Source organism: Kryptolebias marmoratus, linkage group LG4 (assembly GCF_001649575.2).
Source record: "Kryptolebias marmoratus isolate JLee-2015 linkage group LG4, ASM164957v2, whole genome shotgun sequence".
Classification (NCBI taxonomy): domain Eukaryota; kingdom Metazoa; phylum Chordata; class Actinopteri; order Cyprinodontiformes; family Rivulidae; genus Kryptolebias; species Kryptolebias marmoratus.
The window spans coordinates 23,150,492-23,169,668 of NC_051433.1; the positions used below are offsets into that span (position 1 = coordinate 23,150,492).

General features: G+C 38.6%; 2 protein-coding genes and 1 pseudogene across 4 annotated transcripts in view; 2 read left to right on the top strand and 1 right to left on the bottom strand.

The window, feature by feature from the left end:
• Positions 1 to 42: 42 nt before the first annotated feature.
• tfe3b (transcription factor binding to IGHM enhancer 3b) lies at positions 43 to 9,090 on the top strand. 3 transcript variants are annotated; one of them, XM_037975154.1, is made up of 9 exons: positions 43 to 207; positions 3,444 to 3,666; positions 4,356 to 4,580; positions 5,014 to 5,109; positions 5,805 to 5,916; positions 5,993 to 6,064; positions 6,242 to 6,317; positions 6,463 to 6,628; positions 6,988 to 9,090. In XM_037975154.1, the coding sequence occupies exons 2-9, from the start codon at positions 3,475 to 3,477 to the stop codon at positions 7,435 to 7,437; spliced, it is 1,389 nt and encodes a 462-aa protein (XP_037831082.1). In that variant the 5' UTR covers positions 43 to 207; positions 3,444 to 3,474; the 3' UTR covers positions 7,438 to 9,090. The 3 variants fall into 3 exon arrangements, with proteins under 3 accessions (XP_037831082.1, XP_017286087.1, XP_017286088.1); XM_017430598.3 differs by having other exon boundaries at positions 44 to 207; positions 6,008 to 6,064; XM_017430599.3 differs by having other exon boundaries at positions 44 to 207; positions 6,008 to 6,064; positions 6,481 to 6,628.
• The window catches only part of si:dkey-245f22.3 (uncharacterized protein LOC492819 homolog), a 15,691-nt gene continuing 4,963 nt past the window's right edge, over positions 8,450 to 19,177 (bottom strand). Inside the window, exons 3-7 of the mRNA XM_025009194.2 lie at positions 10,763 to 11,022; positions 9,983 to 10,145; positions 9,803 to 9,907; positions 9,494 to 9,718; positions 8,450 to 9,411 (exon numbers count right to left, since the gene is read on the bottom strand). Coding sequence (XP_024864962.1) covers positions 9,125 to 9,411; positions 9,494 to 9,718; positions 9,803 to 9,907; positions 9,983 to 10,109 — 744 coding nt within the window. The 5' untranslated portion in view covers positions 10,110 to 10,145; positions 10,763 to 11,022 and the 3' untranslated portion in view covers positions 8,450 to 9,124. The remainder of the gene's footprint in view (positions 9,412 to 9,493; positions 9,719 to 9,802; positions 9,908 to 9,982; positions 10,146 to 10,762; positions 11,023 to 19,177) is intronic.
• Positions 14,889 to 19,177, top strand: part of LOC108244387 — an 11,485-nt pseudogene continuing 7,196 nt past the window's right edge.

Below are 19,177 nucleotides of genomic sequence, written 5' to 3' on the forward strand. Positions count from 1 at the left end.
TACTTAAAGTACAAAACTTAGTCAGCTTGACAGCTGTGAACAACTTCCGGGTTACATTAGCCTTCTGACCTCAGTCTAACGTAAACATCAGGATTTAATACGAGGTTAGCAGCAAACGACATCGTAACCACCGGCATAAGACAATGGCAAAAGAAAAGGAGGACTCTGTGAATTTATGGACCTGATCACGTTGAAGTAATTTTCATGGTACGTATCTCTAATCTAAAATATGTTTTGTAGCGGAATAGCAGTAGCTTCAGGGGCAGCTAACGAGTGCTAGCAGGCTAGTTAGCTGAGAAGCTAAGAGCCAACTTCCTGTTTTTACTCTGCCTCGGCTGTGTCGTTTGCTACAGCTGAAAAAACGATTTTGTCAGCAACAAAATAAAAAAACTCAAGTCTGTGTTTAAACTGTAAGCCCCCCCAGTCCGAAGTGTGCGCAGTAAAAGCTGTAGTGTGTCTGCACTGTAGCTTGTTGACGCGGGCCTGTTAGCAGCTGTCCGGCTGGGCTCTGCGAAGTCACGACGGCGGAGCGGAGCCCAGCTCAAAATACAGATTACCACCTCAAAAAGAGTAAATTAAGCGCCGTCTGACGCTTTTCAGCTTTCATCCGACCACCGCGACAGCTGTGTGATTTCAAAAAAATAAAAATACAACGAAGTCAGGTCAGAAAAATCATCCCGTCAGTGTTATTTTTAGCAAATACTCCAGAGTAGTTTTTACATAACGAGCCGAGAAGTAACAAGCTGAGGTCTGAACAGCGTGTTAAACACCGGGAAACTCTGCTTGGAAACAGTTTGTGGCTTTTTTTAAAAGTTATTTTGCTTAAAAGCTAAAAACACAACTCTGAGCAGATCCTGTAAAAACTCTCCAAAATGTTCACATTATGTTTTTACTGATTGTCTCCTGAAATATATGAATATTTACGATTCTTTGTTTCTCACCTCTCAGATAGTCTAACTAAAGACAGGAAGGTAAATTTGTCTAAAACGTGTGTTTCAGCACGTTTTAGACAAACTAAACAATAAAAACGTTTTAAATGTCAAAGTTTTGGGATTTGAGATTGATTTTTCATTAAACAATGTGAAAAATTGTCACCCGTCACAAAAATTGGCATAATTCCTGCATATTTATTATTTTGAGTTCACCCTGAAACTTCATGCCAATGTTCTTTGTGAATATTCAGATCGCTCTAACCTTTTTCAGTGGTTAGATGAATAATAATCAGCTATTCTTTCATTAATTGACTATTAATAAACACTTCTTTTCTCAAAAGTTTATCCGTAACTGAATAAAACTGCACCGCTTCACATTTTGCTGGAGGAAAAAGAACGTGTTGATGAATTAATTTCATTGATTTTGGGAAAATGTGTACTTTAAAACGTGAACTAACAGTCTGCTCGGTTGTGAAAAAGTGATTTTTGTTTTTTATAGTACTTTCAGGAAAATCAAGCAGCTTTTGTTGGAGCAAAAGTACAAATTGATGCCCTGGCTGTCTCTCAAAAAGGGACGTAAACAACCAGATGTTTTGTTGATCAGCGCAGATTCTTGTTATTCCAACCTGTTAGCCAAGAAAAATCGATTATATTTTAGGAAATGGCTGAACCCGGTAGGGGAATCACAAAGTCAGTGGTTTGAACCAAGATTGCAGCTGAGTCAGCACTGATAGTAACATTAATATCATCTGCCAGAAAATGAAATAAACATTTCTATTAAAGTTAGACATTTGAAATGCAAACTATAGTATTTTTGTACGGCTGCACACTATGTCTAAAATGCATTCTTATATCACTGTGTGCGGTAACATTATTGCAAAGGACTGCTTGGATCGCTTCAGGTTCTTATTCTGAGTGCTTTACATTCACGCCGTACAAACCAGTCCTACATTTTGACTGCTAAGATGGAGGCCTGCTGGTCTGCACGCTCACTCCTTATTTAGACAGAAATGGCTGAGATAATAAAACGCACATTGTGAGAGTTGTGATGACAGAAGAGAAAGAGAAGTGTGAGAGGGAAAATGTGGGTTTATCACATCTGGTGTTGTCACGGCAGCAGTCAGCATTAACATTACAGTCGCATGTCAGAGTTTCCTAAGCACATCAGCATAAGATCTGTACAATTTGTCTCATCATTTTCAGAGCAAAGAGATATTAATAGATAGGAGCTGCCTGAGCTCAGCTTCTCCATTAATTCAGACATTTTGACTTGAAGTTGTTGAAGAGCTGCATTCCTCATCTGCACCTGGGCTTGCTGGTTTCCTGTAGATCTTGTACAAACGCAGAGGAATGCAGACTACATTATTACTTCCTATTACACACTCTTACTATATACAAATCAAAACGTCTGCTGTAAAAAAAACTAATCATTGAAATGTAAATGACCTCATGTTTCACTGGATCCAGGAGACAGTTGACAGTCTGCCCACACTGTCAGTGGAAACATTGAACACATCTACTGTTAACGATGTTTCCTGCTGCTGTAACGAAACTAATGTTGTTACTACTTCCAGAAAACTGTAAAACAGCTGAAACACTGGGTGCCTTTAAATCTCAACTTAAAACCCACCTGTTTAGAGTTGCTTATGGCTAAATAAGGGTTAGAGTGCGGGTTTTTGATGTTTGTCTCTTTCTTACTGTTTATTCATTGTCACATGCTGTTTTTATTTTGTTTTTTAATTATGTAAAGCACCTTGAAATGCCTTGCTGCTGAAATGTGCTATACAAATAAAATTTGATTGATTGATTGATTTTTACTAATGAGTATTTTTTACAGATGATCAGTTCTTAAAGCATTTGTAGTAGGTGCTGATGAGCTGTTAAACTTCAGTAATGTGATGAGTGTGGCATCATTAATACCTTCCTATTACAGAGCGTGAGGATATATTACGTAAACAGTGTCAGGGATACTGTCTTGTTTTTGAAGGAGCTAAGCAGCGAGGACATCCAGAGAGTGATTTCTGATCCTCAGCCCGGTTGCCACTTCAGTAGGTGTTCTTACACCTCATAAAATCTGATCATTTTCTAAAACAATTAGACCTCAGAGCATAAAAAACATTCTTTTACATGTTTGAGCCAGTTAGTTTTTGTATAGTCTCTGTAATTCACTGTTGTAAAGTTACATCTAAAGTATCTAACTGTTGCCTGATAAAATAATTATCACTTTGTAATTAACAGCCTTTGACATCTTAGGCTGTTTGTTGTCATCTTTCTCAAATAAAAAACCTTTTTACTTTGATTTAGACTGATTTCAGTTAAGTGAGTCGAGTGCTTGTGATATTGATAAATATAACCAATGTGTGTTTTTTAAGTTATTTTTTCTAAATATGGATCTTTTGTTTTAACTGTGTGGGGCAGAAAGGGTTAGACAGATATCATTTAAACACTAATCTTGATGATTTTTTCCACCACTTGCTGTCTGACAGTTTTGTTTGTTTGTTTGTTTCCCAGCTCCAGCTCGAAACCTCCGTCTGAACCCATCATGTCGTCCCGTGTGCTGCTGCGGCAGCAGCTAATGCGAGAACAAGCTCAGGAGCAGGAGCGGCGGGAGGCCCAGCAGCAGGCCTCGGCCTCCCAGCTCCGAGCTTCCGACTCCACCCCTGCTATCTCTGTCACCCTGCCCCCCAGCGCTGCCCGCCCGCCTCCTGCTCAGGTGCCCGTGGAGGTGCTCAAAGTAAGAGCCACCTGTTTGTGCCTCGATTGGTTTTCAGCACTTTAGTGCTGAAAAGTGTGAGTTAAAGGAGAATGCAGTGATTTAAAAAAATAAATAAAAGGATTTGCTGTAGTTAGTTGGAAACATTTCAGATTAAGGTTAAAACTGGGAAAGGTTTTTGTTTTTTAAGAATCACATGCTAATTTAGAGTTTGATGCTAAAATATACTCATATTGATCTCAGTCTAAAACTCTGGCCTGAAAGGCTGTGCAGCCCTTCAAGAAATGCTTGGCCTTTATATGTATAAATACACCCCCACACACTCACACTCACACACACGCACACACATACATTGACACCTAAAGTTTAACTTGCAGTCTGTAGTACTCTCCTTCTGATTACATTTTCATGTATTTACTTGCTGCCAAATAATGTAATTACTTGTGGGGTTATCCATGTAAATATTTTACTTCCTTAAAACAATCGTTTTTTACTATTGGTGTCAAATTTTATTTGCAAAACACAATAAAATGAAAAAAAAAATATATATATTTGTTTGAGAAACCAATCAAATCACTGCATTTCCTTTTTTTTGAAGTATAATTTTTACTCAGCATTTCAACTTTCTGGAAACGTTCTGTATTCATCACTTGTATGATTTGTTCAGTGCAGCAGGTTCATGTATTTTAACACCTGTTGAAATGGTTCAGGTCCAGACCCACTTGGAGAACCCCACCAAGTACCACATCCAGCAGGCTCAGAAGCAGCAGGTGAAGCAGTACCTCTCCACCACTTTGGGGAACAAGGCGGTGACTCAGACTCTCGGCGTGTCCCCTGTCCCACAGTCCAGTTCGGCCCCTGAAGTGGGCCCTTCTGCCAGCAGTGCCCCCAACAGTCCCATGGCTCTGCTCAACATCAGCTCCAACAAGGAGGAAGTAAGAGAAATCCTGCTGTGCTACCGGTGGTTTAATGTCTGGGGCGGGGGGGGGGGTTCATTTGCTTCGACAGCAGATTGCACAATGCTGCCTTTCTGTAAAATCACAGTGCGTTTTTGAGGAAGTTAAATGCAACGCGTTCTTGCTTAATTACATTTGTTGTGCAGTGTTAAACTAGCAGCTCCCACTGTGATGATATGTGCCCTTTTCTCATCACGCTCCTGTTGGCCTGTTGTCACAATATGATGTTAAATACTGTACCTATAGTTTAACTGAACCAGCTCTTCTCCTGCCTTCATCACAGTCTTTGAAATGAACTTCCTTTAGAGCTCTCGTATCGGATTAAATGCTTTGTCATACAATATATCTATATTTTTATTACTGTCATACCATTAACCATCACCCTGTGGGTGAATCGCTGTGTTTTATCCAGATTGATGACGTGATCGACGACATTATTAGCCTTGAATCCAGTTTTAATGATGACATCATTACGTTGATTGACTCAGGTCTTCAGCTGCCCAGCACGGTAAGAAGAACAGCACGTTTTTTTGACCATGTATACTTCCTTTTCTGCGTTTCCTCTGACTGGTTTTTCTGTTTTTTTTAAGCAACAGAATGACACTTGATTTCATTCAGCTCGGTCGCACTTAACTCCTCGCGGCCGAGAGTGTTTGTTTCCTGTGCGCGGACGCTGTCTTTCATGTGTGGAATTCGAAAGCTGTGGGAGCAAATATACATTTCTGGCACTCTGTTACCATTCGCCACAGAAGTGCTGCCTGGGCGGGGTAAAGCTCTGGGAGGGTGGAAGACGAAGAGGGGAAGCGAGACAAAGTGGATTTTTGCTGACTGGGAAAGTACAGTAGCGGGTTAGCCAATAAGTCGTGGGATAGTCGAAGCTTGTCCAAACTGAACGGCAAAATAGAAAATGAGGATTATGGTGATGATTTTGGAGGACAAGAAAAAGAAACTCAGTGAGGTAAATGCATTTTTGAAATGACAGCAGCTGTGGTATTTAAGCGAAGAGTTTGTTGTTTTTGAAAAGCATCGGTCGAGTGAAAATTTAGTTTGAAAGGATTGTCGTCAAGCCAGCTTGTTTTGTCGCACATTGCAGCGTATGAAGACGCTTATCTGATCCGAGAAGCCACCTGTTGAACGCTCGGGAATATTTTCTGTAGACGCAGAATTGCATACTTTGTAACGTGCCGTTTCTTATTGTTCCAGCTCCCAGGAAACCTGCTGGACGTTTACCATAGCCCCGGAATGGCAGCCCCTACTCTGACCGTCAGCAACTCCTGCCCCGCTGACCTTCCAAAAATTAAAAGGGAACTTTCTGGTACCGAACGCACCTTCGTAACCGCGTGCTTAGATTTTTGTTAAACGTGCAGTTTTTACTTTTAGTTTGAAAGCAGGACTTTGTGTTTCAGAGGCAGATGCCAAAGCACTAATGAAAGAAAGGCAGAAGAAGGACAACCATAACCTCAGTAAGTTCACACTCATTTGTGCACTTTTCTGTAAGAACACTGATGACTACAGTAACAGCATGCAACAGCACAATGCAAATTTAGAGGCATATCGCTGTAATTACATAATGTATTCCCTTTTTTCTGTTCAAATTTCCATGTTACGCTCGTGCTTCTTTTCTGTCATCTGCACTACAGTTGAAAGGAGGCGAAGATTCAACATCAACGACCGCATAAAGGAGCTGGGTACTCTGATACCCAAATCAAGCGACCCGTAAGTTGCCTTATTTAATTGCGCTCCAGTTATTTATTTTTAAACATTAAAGCTTCTGAAGTTCTGCATTTTATCTACTGTCAAAAAATAATCTGGTCTTTTGTTTCTCCTCTGTTTTTCTTTATTTTTTTTTCCCGTTCTAACGGTGTTACAATAATGACAGGGAGATGCGTTGGAACAAAGGCACCATCCTGAAAGCCTCTGTAGATTACATCAGGAAGTTGCAGAAGGAGCAGCAGAAAGCCAAGGAAATCGAAATGCGACAAAAAAAGCTGGAACAAAACAACCACATCCTAATGCTTCGCATCCAGGTCGGTAAAGGTGGCGTTATGTTATTTTTAAGCCACAGCCCCCCTCAAAATCAGAATTATAATTGAGAGGGAAACACAACAATGCACACACTTCTAAGGAGTAGTTGCTCATTCATTTACATTATGGTCTTAAACATTTTTTTATGCTGTTGCCTTTTATCAACCGGTAGTTAGGATTGTAGGTCAAAACACACAATAGTGACATTTTCTTCCGTCATGGAAGTTCCTGGTTTCTAGCTTCATGTCTTCAAGGATCCACACGCTTGATAAGTGTTTAATGAGTCACTTTTTATTGACCAATGTGTTCCCCTGGTGTTAAAAACCAGTATTGATGTTGATGTTGCTGCTGTTGTTTACAGGAACTGGAAATGCAGGCCCGGATCCACGGACTCGCAAACCCCGCCGGCGTTCCGTCCGGTTTGAGCTCCGATCCCTCCCTGCTGCAACATCAGGCAGCTCCACAGAGCAGCCAGTCAGTGCCAGGAGGAGCCTCCGCCCAGAACTTTGTTGGTCTGGGTGGCGCCGGGCAGCCTCTGCCAGCCTCCTTTCTGTCCCCGCCCTCCTCCGACTCCCCCGCAGGAGTCACCATCAGCAGCCCGCTGGACCTCGGCACCCTGAGCTTCGCCGAGCTCGACGACCCCTCCGCCTCGGCGCTCTACCCGGACGTCGGTCTGGGAGACATTCTAATGGACGAGGGGTGCGCCCTGTCTCCGGAACGGGGGGCCGAGCCGCTGTTTTCCCCTTTGTCACCAGGTGCCTCTAAAACCAGCAGCCGCAGGAGCAGCTTCGAAATGGACGAGGACTTGTGATGAGTTTCGTGTGGTCAGAGACCATCTGTAGGGACAAGAACGTCAGGAAGTGTAGTCTATCCTTAACAACAAAAGTCTGTTTATAGAACTGAACCTAAAAAGTAAGAAAAAGAGCTATTATATAAACTAATTCTAACTTAAAGATTGAATCAGAGCAGGCAGTTCTTGATTTATTTTGCCATACAGACGTATTTACTATTGTTCCTGTTTGGAACAGGTCAAATGATTATATCAAAGTTTATAATATAATGTTAATAAAATTGAATATTACATAGTAGGCATGGACCTAGCATTATGAAACAAAATCTTTTCATAGTTTTTAAAATTTATTCAGAGATTTAAGAGGGATGTCTTTTTAGTTTTTTAGCTTGGATTTATTATATGGATATGTTATTTGAAAAGAGAAAAGCTGCAAAACCTACTGAGAGGTGCCAACCAAAAGTCTGCGTGTTTAATTGACCTTCAACTGACTGGAATCAGGGTTTGTTTAGAAACGGTCGCACTCTCCTCCATGTCGGGTTGTTTCACCAGCAGCTACAGAAGGGATCTCGAAGTGAATTGGCACATTGTGAAATGTTTTACTGCGTTTTGTATATAAGAGTATTTTTATTTTGAGCAGTTTTATCGCACCTTACTTTACAGCAGTCTATGCATTTTATGAAAGCTTTTTTTTTGTCTGTTTTTTTAGTACAAGTGCAACACAGTGGACAGCTATTACCCAGGTGGCATGTATGAAACCTTGCAAGCGGTGGAAAAATCCCTCGCTGCTGCAGCTAGTCAGCCAAAGCAGGATTTCTTCCAGAGTAGCTACAGATTACAGATCGTTTTATTTTTGAATACTCAGTAAACAGAAATGCGAGCGCGTTTTAGAAATGGAGAACAATTTTATCCTTTTCACAACAGTACTGTAGTTCATCTTCTTTTATATATACCCGATAGTTTTTTTTTCCCTGACTAATATCTGTGTTGTCAGTGATTTCTGTCCTTTTTAACCTTTGTGATCACTGAGTGATTTTTTTTTTTTATTTGATTTTTTTTAACAGCTGGCATGCTCTACCAAGTTGTGTTTGCATTATTTTGGATGATCCATGCTCATTGTAGTGAATTTCAGAGGGCTTTGGCTCTCTTTAAAAACCACTATTCTCACGTCCTAAACAATTATAATAATATTAATAACGTGACTGTTAAGTGAAACCTGCGATGCAGTTTTTTGTAAAATAGGCACAAAATTAAGAATTGTATCTAATTTGTCAGATGCTCAACACAATCCTGTGTGCAGTTCATGAATGTGTTTAAGAAAGAATGTACATGTTAATGTTTTTACTCTGATGTAGCTTTTTTTTTTCCCTCCAAGAGCAGCCAAGAACATCTGTACTTGGGTCACAGGTTTAAACAATAAGTGTCCTCATTCAAAAGCTAAAAGCAGCTCCACTCCATGCCACACTGTCATAAATTATGTTGTTTCCAGTTCCATATTTGTAGTTTTTATGATCAGCGTTTTCTGCTCATATGCAACTTTTCACAACTCCCGTATGTCCAATCCTGACATATATTTGAGTGCTAACATTGACTGTTAACCATGAACATATGTGTCTTGTCCCCATAAGTTGGCTTTCAGAAAAATTTAACAAATAAATGATTCATATTGGCTTATCTCTGAATGTTTACTTAGTTTTTCCGCTTAGCGTCAGTGGTAGAGCATTTGCGAGATCTCCATAGCGAGGTCCAGGCACTCCGTAATGGGGAGGCAGACGTCGCAGACGGCGCAGTCACACGTGAAGCAGCGAACACCCAGGCACCCACACGGGTCGCAGCTTTCAGTGACGTCCAGGAAGGGCTGCAAGGCGGCGGGCTCGCAGCCGCATACGGACGAGCACAGCGACCAGGCGCACATGTTGCACCCTCTGAATGTCTCCAGCATGCAGTCCAGCGGATGGCAGAAAAGGCAAGCCAGTAGGATCGCCGCACAGTAATCTCGTGTGGGAAAGAAAGATGACAAGCAGTGAGATGAAGGGGAAGCGAAGAAGAAATCAGCACGACAGTTGCACATCCTTACCGCTCCCATCTGCCTCGGTGTGAACTGTGGCGGTTTTCAGGCTGTCTTGACTCTTGACTGACGTGAATGACTGAGTTGCTTCAGGAAGCGTGCAGGCCTCAGTAGATGATGGCAGCAGGGTGTGTAGAGGTTTCGGCTGCTCTCTCTTCACAGGATGTGGGCCACCGATGCAGACCGATTGTCTCTTAGAGTCAGTTCGTGTGTCGTGTTTTGCAGGGGAATCTTCTGTGCCACATTAAAATGGACAAATAATCAAAGAAACCAACTGTCATAAAACCGGCCATATTGGTGTTAATAGTGTCATCTTACGTTTTGTTTTAATTGAGAAGACATTCACAGAGATGTCAGCGGAAGACAACTTAGTATTTTCAGTGGAGATCTGTTCTGACAAACTGTTGAGTTCAGTGAAAGATCCTGAAAGACAAAAACACAGTGAATTCACCTTCCTGTTAGAACCTGCAGGTGATCACCGGTTCTGGTCAAACATACCCGTTTTATCTGCAACCTCAGCGTTAGACTGTGAGGCAGTGGTTTGGGAATACTGAACCTTAGAGGTTTTGTCATCTTTTTCATCTCTGTTTTCATTCACGTCTGCAGAATTTGGTCGTTCTTCCATTGCGGCATTTGTTTTGAGAAGTCACCTGTGTGAGTCCTTTTAGGAGAAAAGAACAAGTAAAATAACTGGAAAAAAATAGACACAAAAATAGGAGAAATCTGCAGTAAATGAAACACATTATATGACTATTAGATGTTTTTCTTCACACTGCAGAGCCTGAGCCAGATCAATAGTTGAGGTTTTTCAGCTGTTAGCGATGATAATTAAATATTAATCTGCATTTTGGCAGCACACTGACATCCTGACAGCTATTTGAGAGCAAGATTCAGATTTTACTGTCATTAATGATTCATGACCTCAAGTGATATTTACCTGATGTGACATACTGTTGTTTATCGAAATTTCTTCATTCACATTGTTTTTGCTTTAGTTTCAGAAACAGACATTAAATAAATTGTCATTTATCGGGCATAAAGGACAGAATAAACTAAAAAGAACTGTTGTGTGACATTGTTAAACTGAAGATGCTAAATTTATAAAAAAAACATATAACTAATTTTTAAATTAGGTTGTTTAATTATGTAGAACTACAACTATCTTGATCATTTGTTTTAAATTGTGCTTCTTAATTTATATGATATAACATGCAACAAAAAAGCTGTTTTGTCTTATTTCTACCTACTGGTTTTTGGCAGGAAATATACTGTACTTACATTTCATCTCATGATTTATAAGAAGAAAATCCAGGATGTTATTTCTGTTGTAGATGCATCATTCAGTTATCTGTCAGCTGTGGAGACGTAACTTTATCAAACCACATCTTTCACAGCCTCTCTCTGTTTGTCTGTACCTATCTCTCTGATTCACTCACACCTCAACACACATACACACACACACACATACTGGTTTCCATGCATAGTGGGGATCATCTTTATAATCCTTACTTGTGGGGACCACCTGGTCTGACAGTTCTCTAGAAAAATGAAAAATAGATACAACAACCAAAGTTATCTTAGTTTATACACAGCTTATAATTAAACATTTTGTGAAGTACACATTTACATATTGGAGACTTTACAAATATAAAATCTCATAAAACTCATGCAAGAAAGCATGTGAAACCTTTTTACCTTTTGTTGTTTTTAGACATTAATGTATTCTTTTTAAATTCTCATAACATTAAGAAAAGAAAAAGAAAAACTGTCAAAAACATGAAATAAACTACCTTAAACTCAGCCTTCACACATTTCTTAGCTCTACAGTAAAAATGCTAGCAAATTAAATTAATTAAAAAAAAATCTACCATTTTATGATGCAGAATTAAATTTATATTCAACTTTAACATTCAGCAAAAAGAGTTCAATGACTAAAGCCAAGAAAATTGAGCAATTCTGTCTGGCTTTCATTAGATGTCCTGAAGCTAGCAACTTTCTTTGTTTTTTAATTAAATAAATGAAATGCAAAAACAACTTCTTGTTTTCTTTAAATTAAGTGCCACATAGAGCTATAATTGGAAGGTCAGAATTAAAAAAAATGTTTCACAGCCTGCACTTTTGTACGCTTCCAGAAAGTCCTTTTCTTAAAGGAAGTGTTACATTACTATTTGATTCAAATTTTAATTTTGAGAAACAGATTAGCTTCTCTGGATAAACTGGTGGACATTATGGTTGATGTCTGTCTGTCTGTCTGTCTGTCTATCTATCTATCTAGTTCTGTAGTGAAGGGATCCTTTTTTTAAACTGAGGCTTTTACCTGAATAAGAAAGAAATTGTTTTTATTTTTTATTGGCTTTGAATGGGTGATTTATGCTTTTATTACATTTTAGCTGGATTACTGTAACTCTCTGTATGCTGGTGTTAGCCAGACCAGCCTCGAGGTCCAGGCTGGTCCACAGAAGTGATCGGGCCTTTTCAGCTGTAGCTCCTAAATAAACTGTTGACCTGTAGCCCCTTCATATTAAACAGGCTTCAACTCTCAAACTGCATAATTTTATTGTTTTTTTATGTTTGATCATATCTGAAATTATTTAGTTTGTTTTTGTGGTCTTTTATGTTTGTTATTGTCTTTTTTACTATTTGTTGCTTTGTGTGCAGCACTTTAGCCAACAACAGTTGTTTTTAAATGTGCTGTTTAAATACATTTGATTTGATTTGATTCTGTGAAACATAAAAAAATGCTTGCAGAGTGAAGATGTTGGTTCTTCTTTCCAAAACATTAGTGACCTGTATGGGGTCAGGTCTTTAAAATAAGCTAGATCCTTTTTGTCCGACTCAAGTCATCCACAGAGGAAGGAATTTATTGTTATCATTTAGGGTGCAGATACACCCTGCCATGATGTAGAACAAACTGATTCAAATAAATATTTTATGGCTTTTTAAATGACAATGTGTAGGAGTTAATAGTTTTAAGTGTGTTGTTTTTATGTCTTATTGTCAGCTGTAAACTTGTTTTCCTTTGATAAAGATGATAACTGATTAACTTGAACCTTGAACAAACTCCACTGCAGCTCCTGTTGCTGCCATCCTAAGGAGAACCTTTGATTCATTCCTGTAAGCAGCTCACCTGTGTAACTCACTGTTGTGTTTACATGTCAGAAGGAGAGTCAACTTCAAAACTTTGGACTGTTTGAACAAAATGTAAGTTTAATATGTTTTATATTTAAACTTAGAGAAGGTCAAGATTTCATCACTGCTGTTTAATGACAAATCTACATAATATGGTATTGATTAACTGGAATCAAATTACATGATCAACAGCTAATGTTGATTATTTTCCTCATGAAACAAATTGCATAGTGCTTTTATTTCCTCGACCCTAACTGTTGCTTCATTTAATTTTTTTAAATAAAAATTATTCAAACATAAAACTTGAGATCACATGGAGGACGAAGAAAAATAAAAACCGGCATTGAAACACAATGCATTTTAAAAAACATTCAAAACATACACTGAGGGTTAAACAATCAAGAAAAAAGAGAACTTTTTAAAATAAAAGTGCAAGGCATAGGAAGACTTTCTATTTCTATTTTTGGAGTAATAGATATGATATTTAGTAGAGAATATAACTATCTTTATCTAGTCAGAGTTACACGCGTTCAAAAGATCATTTTAAAATAAAAATAAGTGGGAGGGTAAAGACAGGAGTATAATTCATTGTGAGCTAAGCTCACCTTTTAAGCTATATAGCCAAAACCTCTTGGACTCTGAACATGAGAAAAACAAGGGATTCTTCTGTTTTATCAGTTGTTTTTTTTTTTAAAGATCAACTTGAAAGTAAATCCAGGTGTGTCCGGTCCATAAGGGCAGGTGGGGCACAGCCCCACAAGGTTGTTTCTCCTAATAAACATTGTGAATTACTTAATTGCTTAGCTTCCTGTGTATTGTTTTGTTCTGTGTGTTTTTCAACTATTTTGATAATTTTTGGTGAAATTTAAAAGTTTTTTTCTGATTCATTCTCAGTTTTTGACTTATTTGCAGTTATAAGGTGGTACAGGTCGCCGACTGTGTTCATCAGTAGATTTAACATGTCGCCTGTCTGCAGTGATCGGGACTGCAGGGCAGTTCCAATGGAGTCTCATTGGGATGTAAAATATTTTGCCTTGTGGACACATTCTGCTGGTTTTAGCTCAGTGATACAACCACTACAAATGTTACATCTCACCTGATCTTATTTAATGCAGGAATAATGAGAGCAAAACCTGCTGTGTCCAGCAGTGGAGATTTTCTGCTTAAAAATCCATTCATGAGACTAAAATTACAGATAAATGATCAGTCAGCAGCTTGGAGCAGACAGACCAGACATGAACAGAACACAAAACACTAAAGACGGGGAAGATAAACAACAGGACATTTTCTTCAACATGGTTTGTCTATTTTCTGTCTATAACTATTTAGATCAGCCACAGGTGGATCTTATTTATCTAACTCTGTGGCTTCCTGCAGTTATGTCTGGTAAAGTTGGGTGGTTTTGTAATCTCCAGACTGCAGGTTCAAGCCCAGCTTGGGGCTTTAATCAGAGGGTTTAATATTTTTTATATGCCAGCATCACTTCTTTAGTTTTATATATTTTAGAATTACTTCACAGACGTTTTTCCACAATTTACCTTGAATAATCTCAAGTATTATTGCAGAGGGCATACTTCAGATAAAATGAGAAATCCAATACAGAAAGCTGTATACCTGTCAGTCTGTTTCATTTTACCCAGTTAAAATAAAAAACAATACTCCTGTTTTGGGTGGAGGTTGGTACAGAGGCATTCATTTCTCTGATTTAATTATTAGACCGGACTGTTTTCACAAGACACAACCTTGACCCCCGATAGAGAAAAAAGACAACAACTTTGTGTACAAAAAGATAATGAAATAAATATCAAGCAACATATAGCCTATATTTGTTTGCTAATGTTTGAATCTGTTTTTAAAAAGGAATGAACATTAGTACCGTATTTTCCGGTCTATAAGGCGCACCTAAAAGCCTTAAATTTTCTCAAAAATCAGCGGTGCGCCTTATAATCCGGGATGCCTTATGTGTGCACTGAATTCCAAAATCTGTCCCTGACACAGGAACGTACGGTAATGTGTACAGTACCGGTACGTATGCTGGCAGCGACTTTGCTTCCCACTAGCTGAAGCGTTTAAATGCTTATATTTCATTTTCAACAATCCTCTGAAAACTAAACAGTATTTCAAATGTTGAACAGAAGTGAAACAGAAAAAGACAGTCAGTGGAGGAACACCTGATCTTTTTAGAGCACAAACGGTGTAAAGAATAATTAGAGTTGATCTACAGATGAATGATTTCTGTTTCCTCTGCAGATAATGGCAGAAAGTGTGTGTGAGCTGATATGGGTGTGAATTCAGCAGCATGGATCAGTGTGAGGACAGAGAGGAGGGAGCCTCTCCCTCTAAAACCACTCAAAGGTATAAAGCTCAGAGGTGAGATGAACATTTCTTACTATCCACATTTTTACACATTTCATTTTATGCCATGTTGGCTCAAACTAGATATCCTCATGAGGCTGCTGCTGTTCCTCTTTAGTGGTTCATACAGAGGCAGCTCAGCACTGTATCAGTGTGTCCTTACTGGCAGCAAGTCAGCGTTGCAGAATCAGCAACCTGTTAATTAGCTTTCTGTAATCCATCATGGCAGTTCTGAAAAAAAAAAAACTAATGAAATTCAAACGAATTGCCTGCATTTTTACACTACCTGACCTCAGGGTTCAGGGACGAAATAAACACCCGCCTACAGTCTGGAGTAGTTAGACTGAAGCTGTTATGAAAACCAAAAATGTTTAAAATGGTTCAAACTATAAGTTTAGATTAATGAGGGATGCAGTTGCTGGACCAGAACCCAGAACCCGGCTTTTTGTGTCCATTAAGAGCAGCAGGCCAAAGTCATATTAATATTGCCACAAACTCATATTAATTTCAATTGAAGGTGTCAATCTGACAAAAGGTAAGTTTTCCATCAAGACTAGACAATATTTAAAAAGATAAATCGTTGTCAATAAAATTATTTGACAATTAAATTGTCTGTGATGTGAATAGCATCAGCTTTGTAACTTGATTATTTTTGTTTTGTTTTCCAGCTTTTATTTTGAAAAAAACTGAAGTCACATAATTTTAAGAATTTATTCGAGCAAAATTTTATAGAAGGATTTTAATTAATTCATTTTTTCATCCAGGAAGCATCAGAGACTCAAACCTGAACCTGGACCTGAGTCCAGCTGTGTGTCCTTAAAGAGCGACAACTCAAATAACTTTTATATAAATTTTCAGTCGGAGCAACCTTCTGCTACAAATAGGTGAGCTGAATCTAATTTGCCTTCAACTAATTAAACAGAGTCAGTCTGAAATGCTTTTATTACAACATGTGTTTAATCTTTCTTATCCCAACAAAATGGATTTTCATCAGGCCAATTTTATAATACAAAGAAACTGACAAGTGCAATTGTTCAAACATTAAGAAAGTTGATTACTTTGAAATTCATATTATAAATTTTAAATACCTATTTTTAACCTGACAAATTGGCCAGAATGTGATGATAAATTGTTTCAAAATGAATCCTTTCTTTTACAGTTTTACTGTAAAGCTGTAATGTAATATTGACTTTAGAAAACAAAACTTTGCATTTCTTGTGAGATTTAAAGCACCAGTAATTTGCTTCTGCAATAACAAACTTCCTTCTTTGTCAGGTTTTGGGGTTTTCGATTCATGTTGAGTTTGAGTTTATTTTATTAAGTTATCTTTGTTTAGCCATATCTTAGTTCAGTTCTTGTTCCTTGTGTCTTTGATTCCTGTCATTATTCACTTCTCCTCAGTCAATGGCCCAGTCCCAATACTGTTTCTTTTATTTTCAAATAAATTGTTTTATTTTCAGAAGATGAGTCTGCACACTGGGTTCGCCTCCTTCTCCACCACACCTGACATTCTTCTTTTAACCACTAATTAAAAAGGAACAAAAATTAGGAGGCAAACAAAAAAAGCAGACTAATATTAAACTTCTCGGAAGGCCTTCCCAACACCTTGACTTCAGCCTGATTGAGAATTGGCGAACAATATTTAAAAGCGGGGCCTGTGGCAGGAAACCAAGCAATTTAAATTAAATGATTCTGCCTAAAAGGAGTGGTCAAATATCAATCAGAGTGATGACAGAAACTTGTTAATGGATACAAAAAGCGGGCGCAACTTGCTCAAAGACATTTGACCAAATATCAGCGTGGATGTATGTTTATATTTGTGCTATATGCATAGTTTTGGCCTTGTGCAGATTAGAGAAAATCCACAATACCCACCAAGTTCTTTTATTTAAAAATCATTAAAGTTGTGTGTTTTATAATCGTTCCACTTTGGAAAAATAAGAATTGACATAAATTATTAACAGTCTGAAATTAACATTCAAGCTCAAACATCTGACTGCAACTGTAATTATAACTAGTCAGGAATATATTCAAATAAAGTACATTGTGTATATAGAGTATGTTAAAAGTTGAATGTAAAAACAGTCAGTTAAGTAGTTTCATACATCACAAAAAAATTAAAAGTAAATATAAAGAAACTAGCTTTTTGAAGAAAAGTTACGACAATTTAAAAAATAAGATATAGATTTGTAGATAAGGTTCTATTTTAATTTTATTTTTGTGGTCCTACAACATATCTAATTGTGAAAAATACATGAATAATTTGGATCTTTGAGATTGTATTTTGATTCATTTTGTTTTCCAGTTCTTTATCTTAAAAACGTTTTATGTTAAACACTGTGATAGTTAAACTTTACAGAAAATGTTTTTCTGTCAGGATCCATCAGAGACTCTGCCCTGAACAGCAACCAGCACCCAGCTGTGTGTCGTTAAAGAGCGACAACTCAAATAACTTTTATATAAATTTTCAGTCAGAGCAACCTGCTGCTGCAAAGAAATGAGTTGATTCTAATTTGGTTTAACTGTGTAAGCTGTGTAAATGTTTTTATTTCAATGTATGTTTAAAGTGAGCTCACATCTTTTTCACATTCATTTCTGTTCACATGTGAAGCAGTGAGTGTTGGATGTTTTCCAGAGACAGCAGTGAAAGTGAAAAGAATCAATGTTGTTAGAGGCCTTGGTTTCAGTTTGAACGGACAAAATGGGAGCTAATTTTTCATGATTCCCTTACAGAGTTGACCAGCAGAGCTCAGGGGTTCCCAGAGGTCAGTCTGCCCAAAAGCATCAAACACAGCTGGACTCCATATTTATGGTGTGTACAACAACTACTATCCATGCTGCACCAGTAGACTGTCAGTATGTTCAACACAGATGTGATGTTTGTGTCATTCGTTTATTATTGTGCTCCAGCTGCTGGAGGACAACATTGTCACTTTTGTGAAGAATAAGTTGAAAGAAATCCAGAAGATTCTGAGTTCGAATTACTCAGAATATTTAAAGAGTCAAAAGGAGGATGAGGCGGTTTTGAAAGGTGAACATGAAGAACAGAGGAAGAGCAAAGAGGCATTTATGAAGATCACACTGCACTTCCTGAGGAGGATGAAGCAGGAGGAGTTGGCTGATCGTCTGCAGAGCGGTAAGAAGATTTTTCTAAATATTTAACCTGTTGGATAAATTTAATATCTCAAAAAATGCAGCAAACAATAATCAAATACTCATTCTTTAAGTTTAAGTTTACTTAAAACTCATACTAACATTCTTGTGTGTTTATTCAGAACTTTTTACAGGAGTTTGTCAACATAACCTTAAATCCTGTCTGAAGCAGAAGTTCCAGTGTGTGTTTGAGGGGATTGCTAAAGCAGGAAACCCAACCCTTCTGAATCAGATCTACACAGAGCTCTACATCACAGAGGAAGGGACTGGAGAGGTCAGTGAGGAACATGAGGTCAAACAGATTGAAACAGCATCCAGGAAACCACACAGATCAGAAACAACAATCAGACAAGAAGACATCTTTAAACTCCCACCTGGAAGACATGAACCAATCAGAACAGTGATGACAAAGGGAGTGGCTGGCATTGGGAAAACAGTCTTAACACAGAAGTTCACTCTGGACTGGGCTGAAGACAAAGCCAACCAGGACATCCACTTCACATTTCCATTCACTTTCAGAGAGCTGAATGTGCTGAAAGAGAAAAAGTTCAGCTTGGTGGAACTTGTTAATCACTTCTTTACTGAAACCAAAGAAATGTGCAGCTTTGAAGAGTTCCAGCTTGTGTTTATCTTTGATGGTCTGTATGAGAGTCGACTTCCTCTGGACTTCCACAACAATGAGTCCCTGACTGATGTTACAGAGTCCACCTCAGTGGATGTGCTGCTGACAAACCTCATCAGGGGGAACCTGCTTCCCTCTGCTCGCCTCTGGATAACCTCACGACCTGCAGCAGCCAATCAGATCCCTGCTGAGTGTGTTAGCATGGTGACAGAGGTCAGAGGGTTCACTGACCCACAGAAGGAGGAGTACTTCAGGAAGAGATTCAGAGATGAGGAGCAGGCCGGCAGGATCATCTCCCACATCCAGACATCACAAAGCCTCCACATCATGTGCCACATCCCAGTCTTCTGCTGGATCACTGCTACAGTTCTGGAGGATGTGTTGAAAACCAGAGAGGGAGGAGAGCTGCCCAACACCTTGACTGAGATGTACAT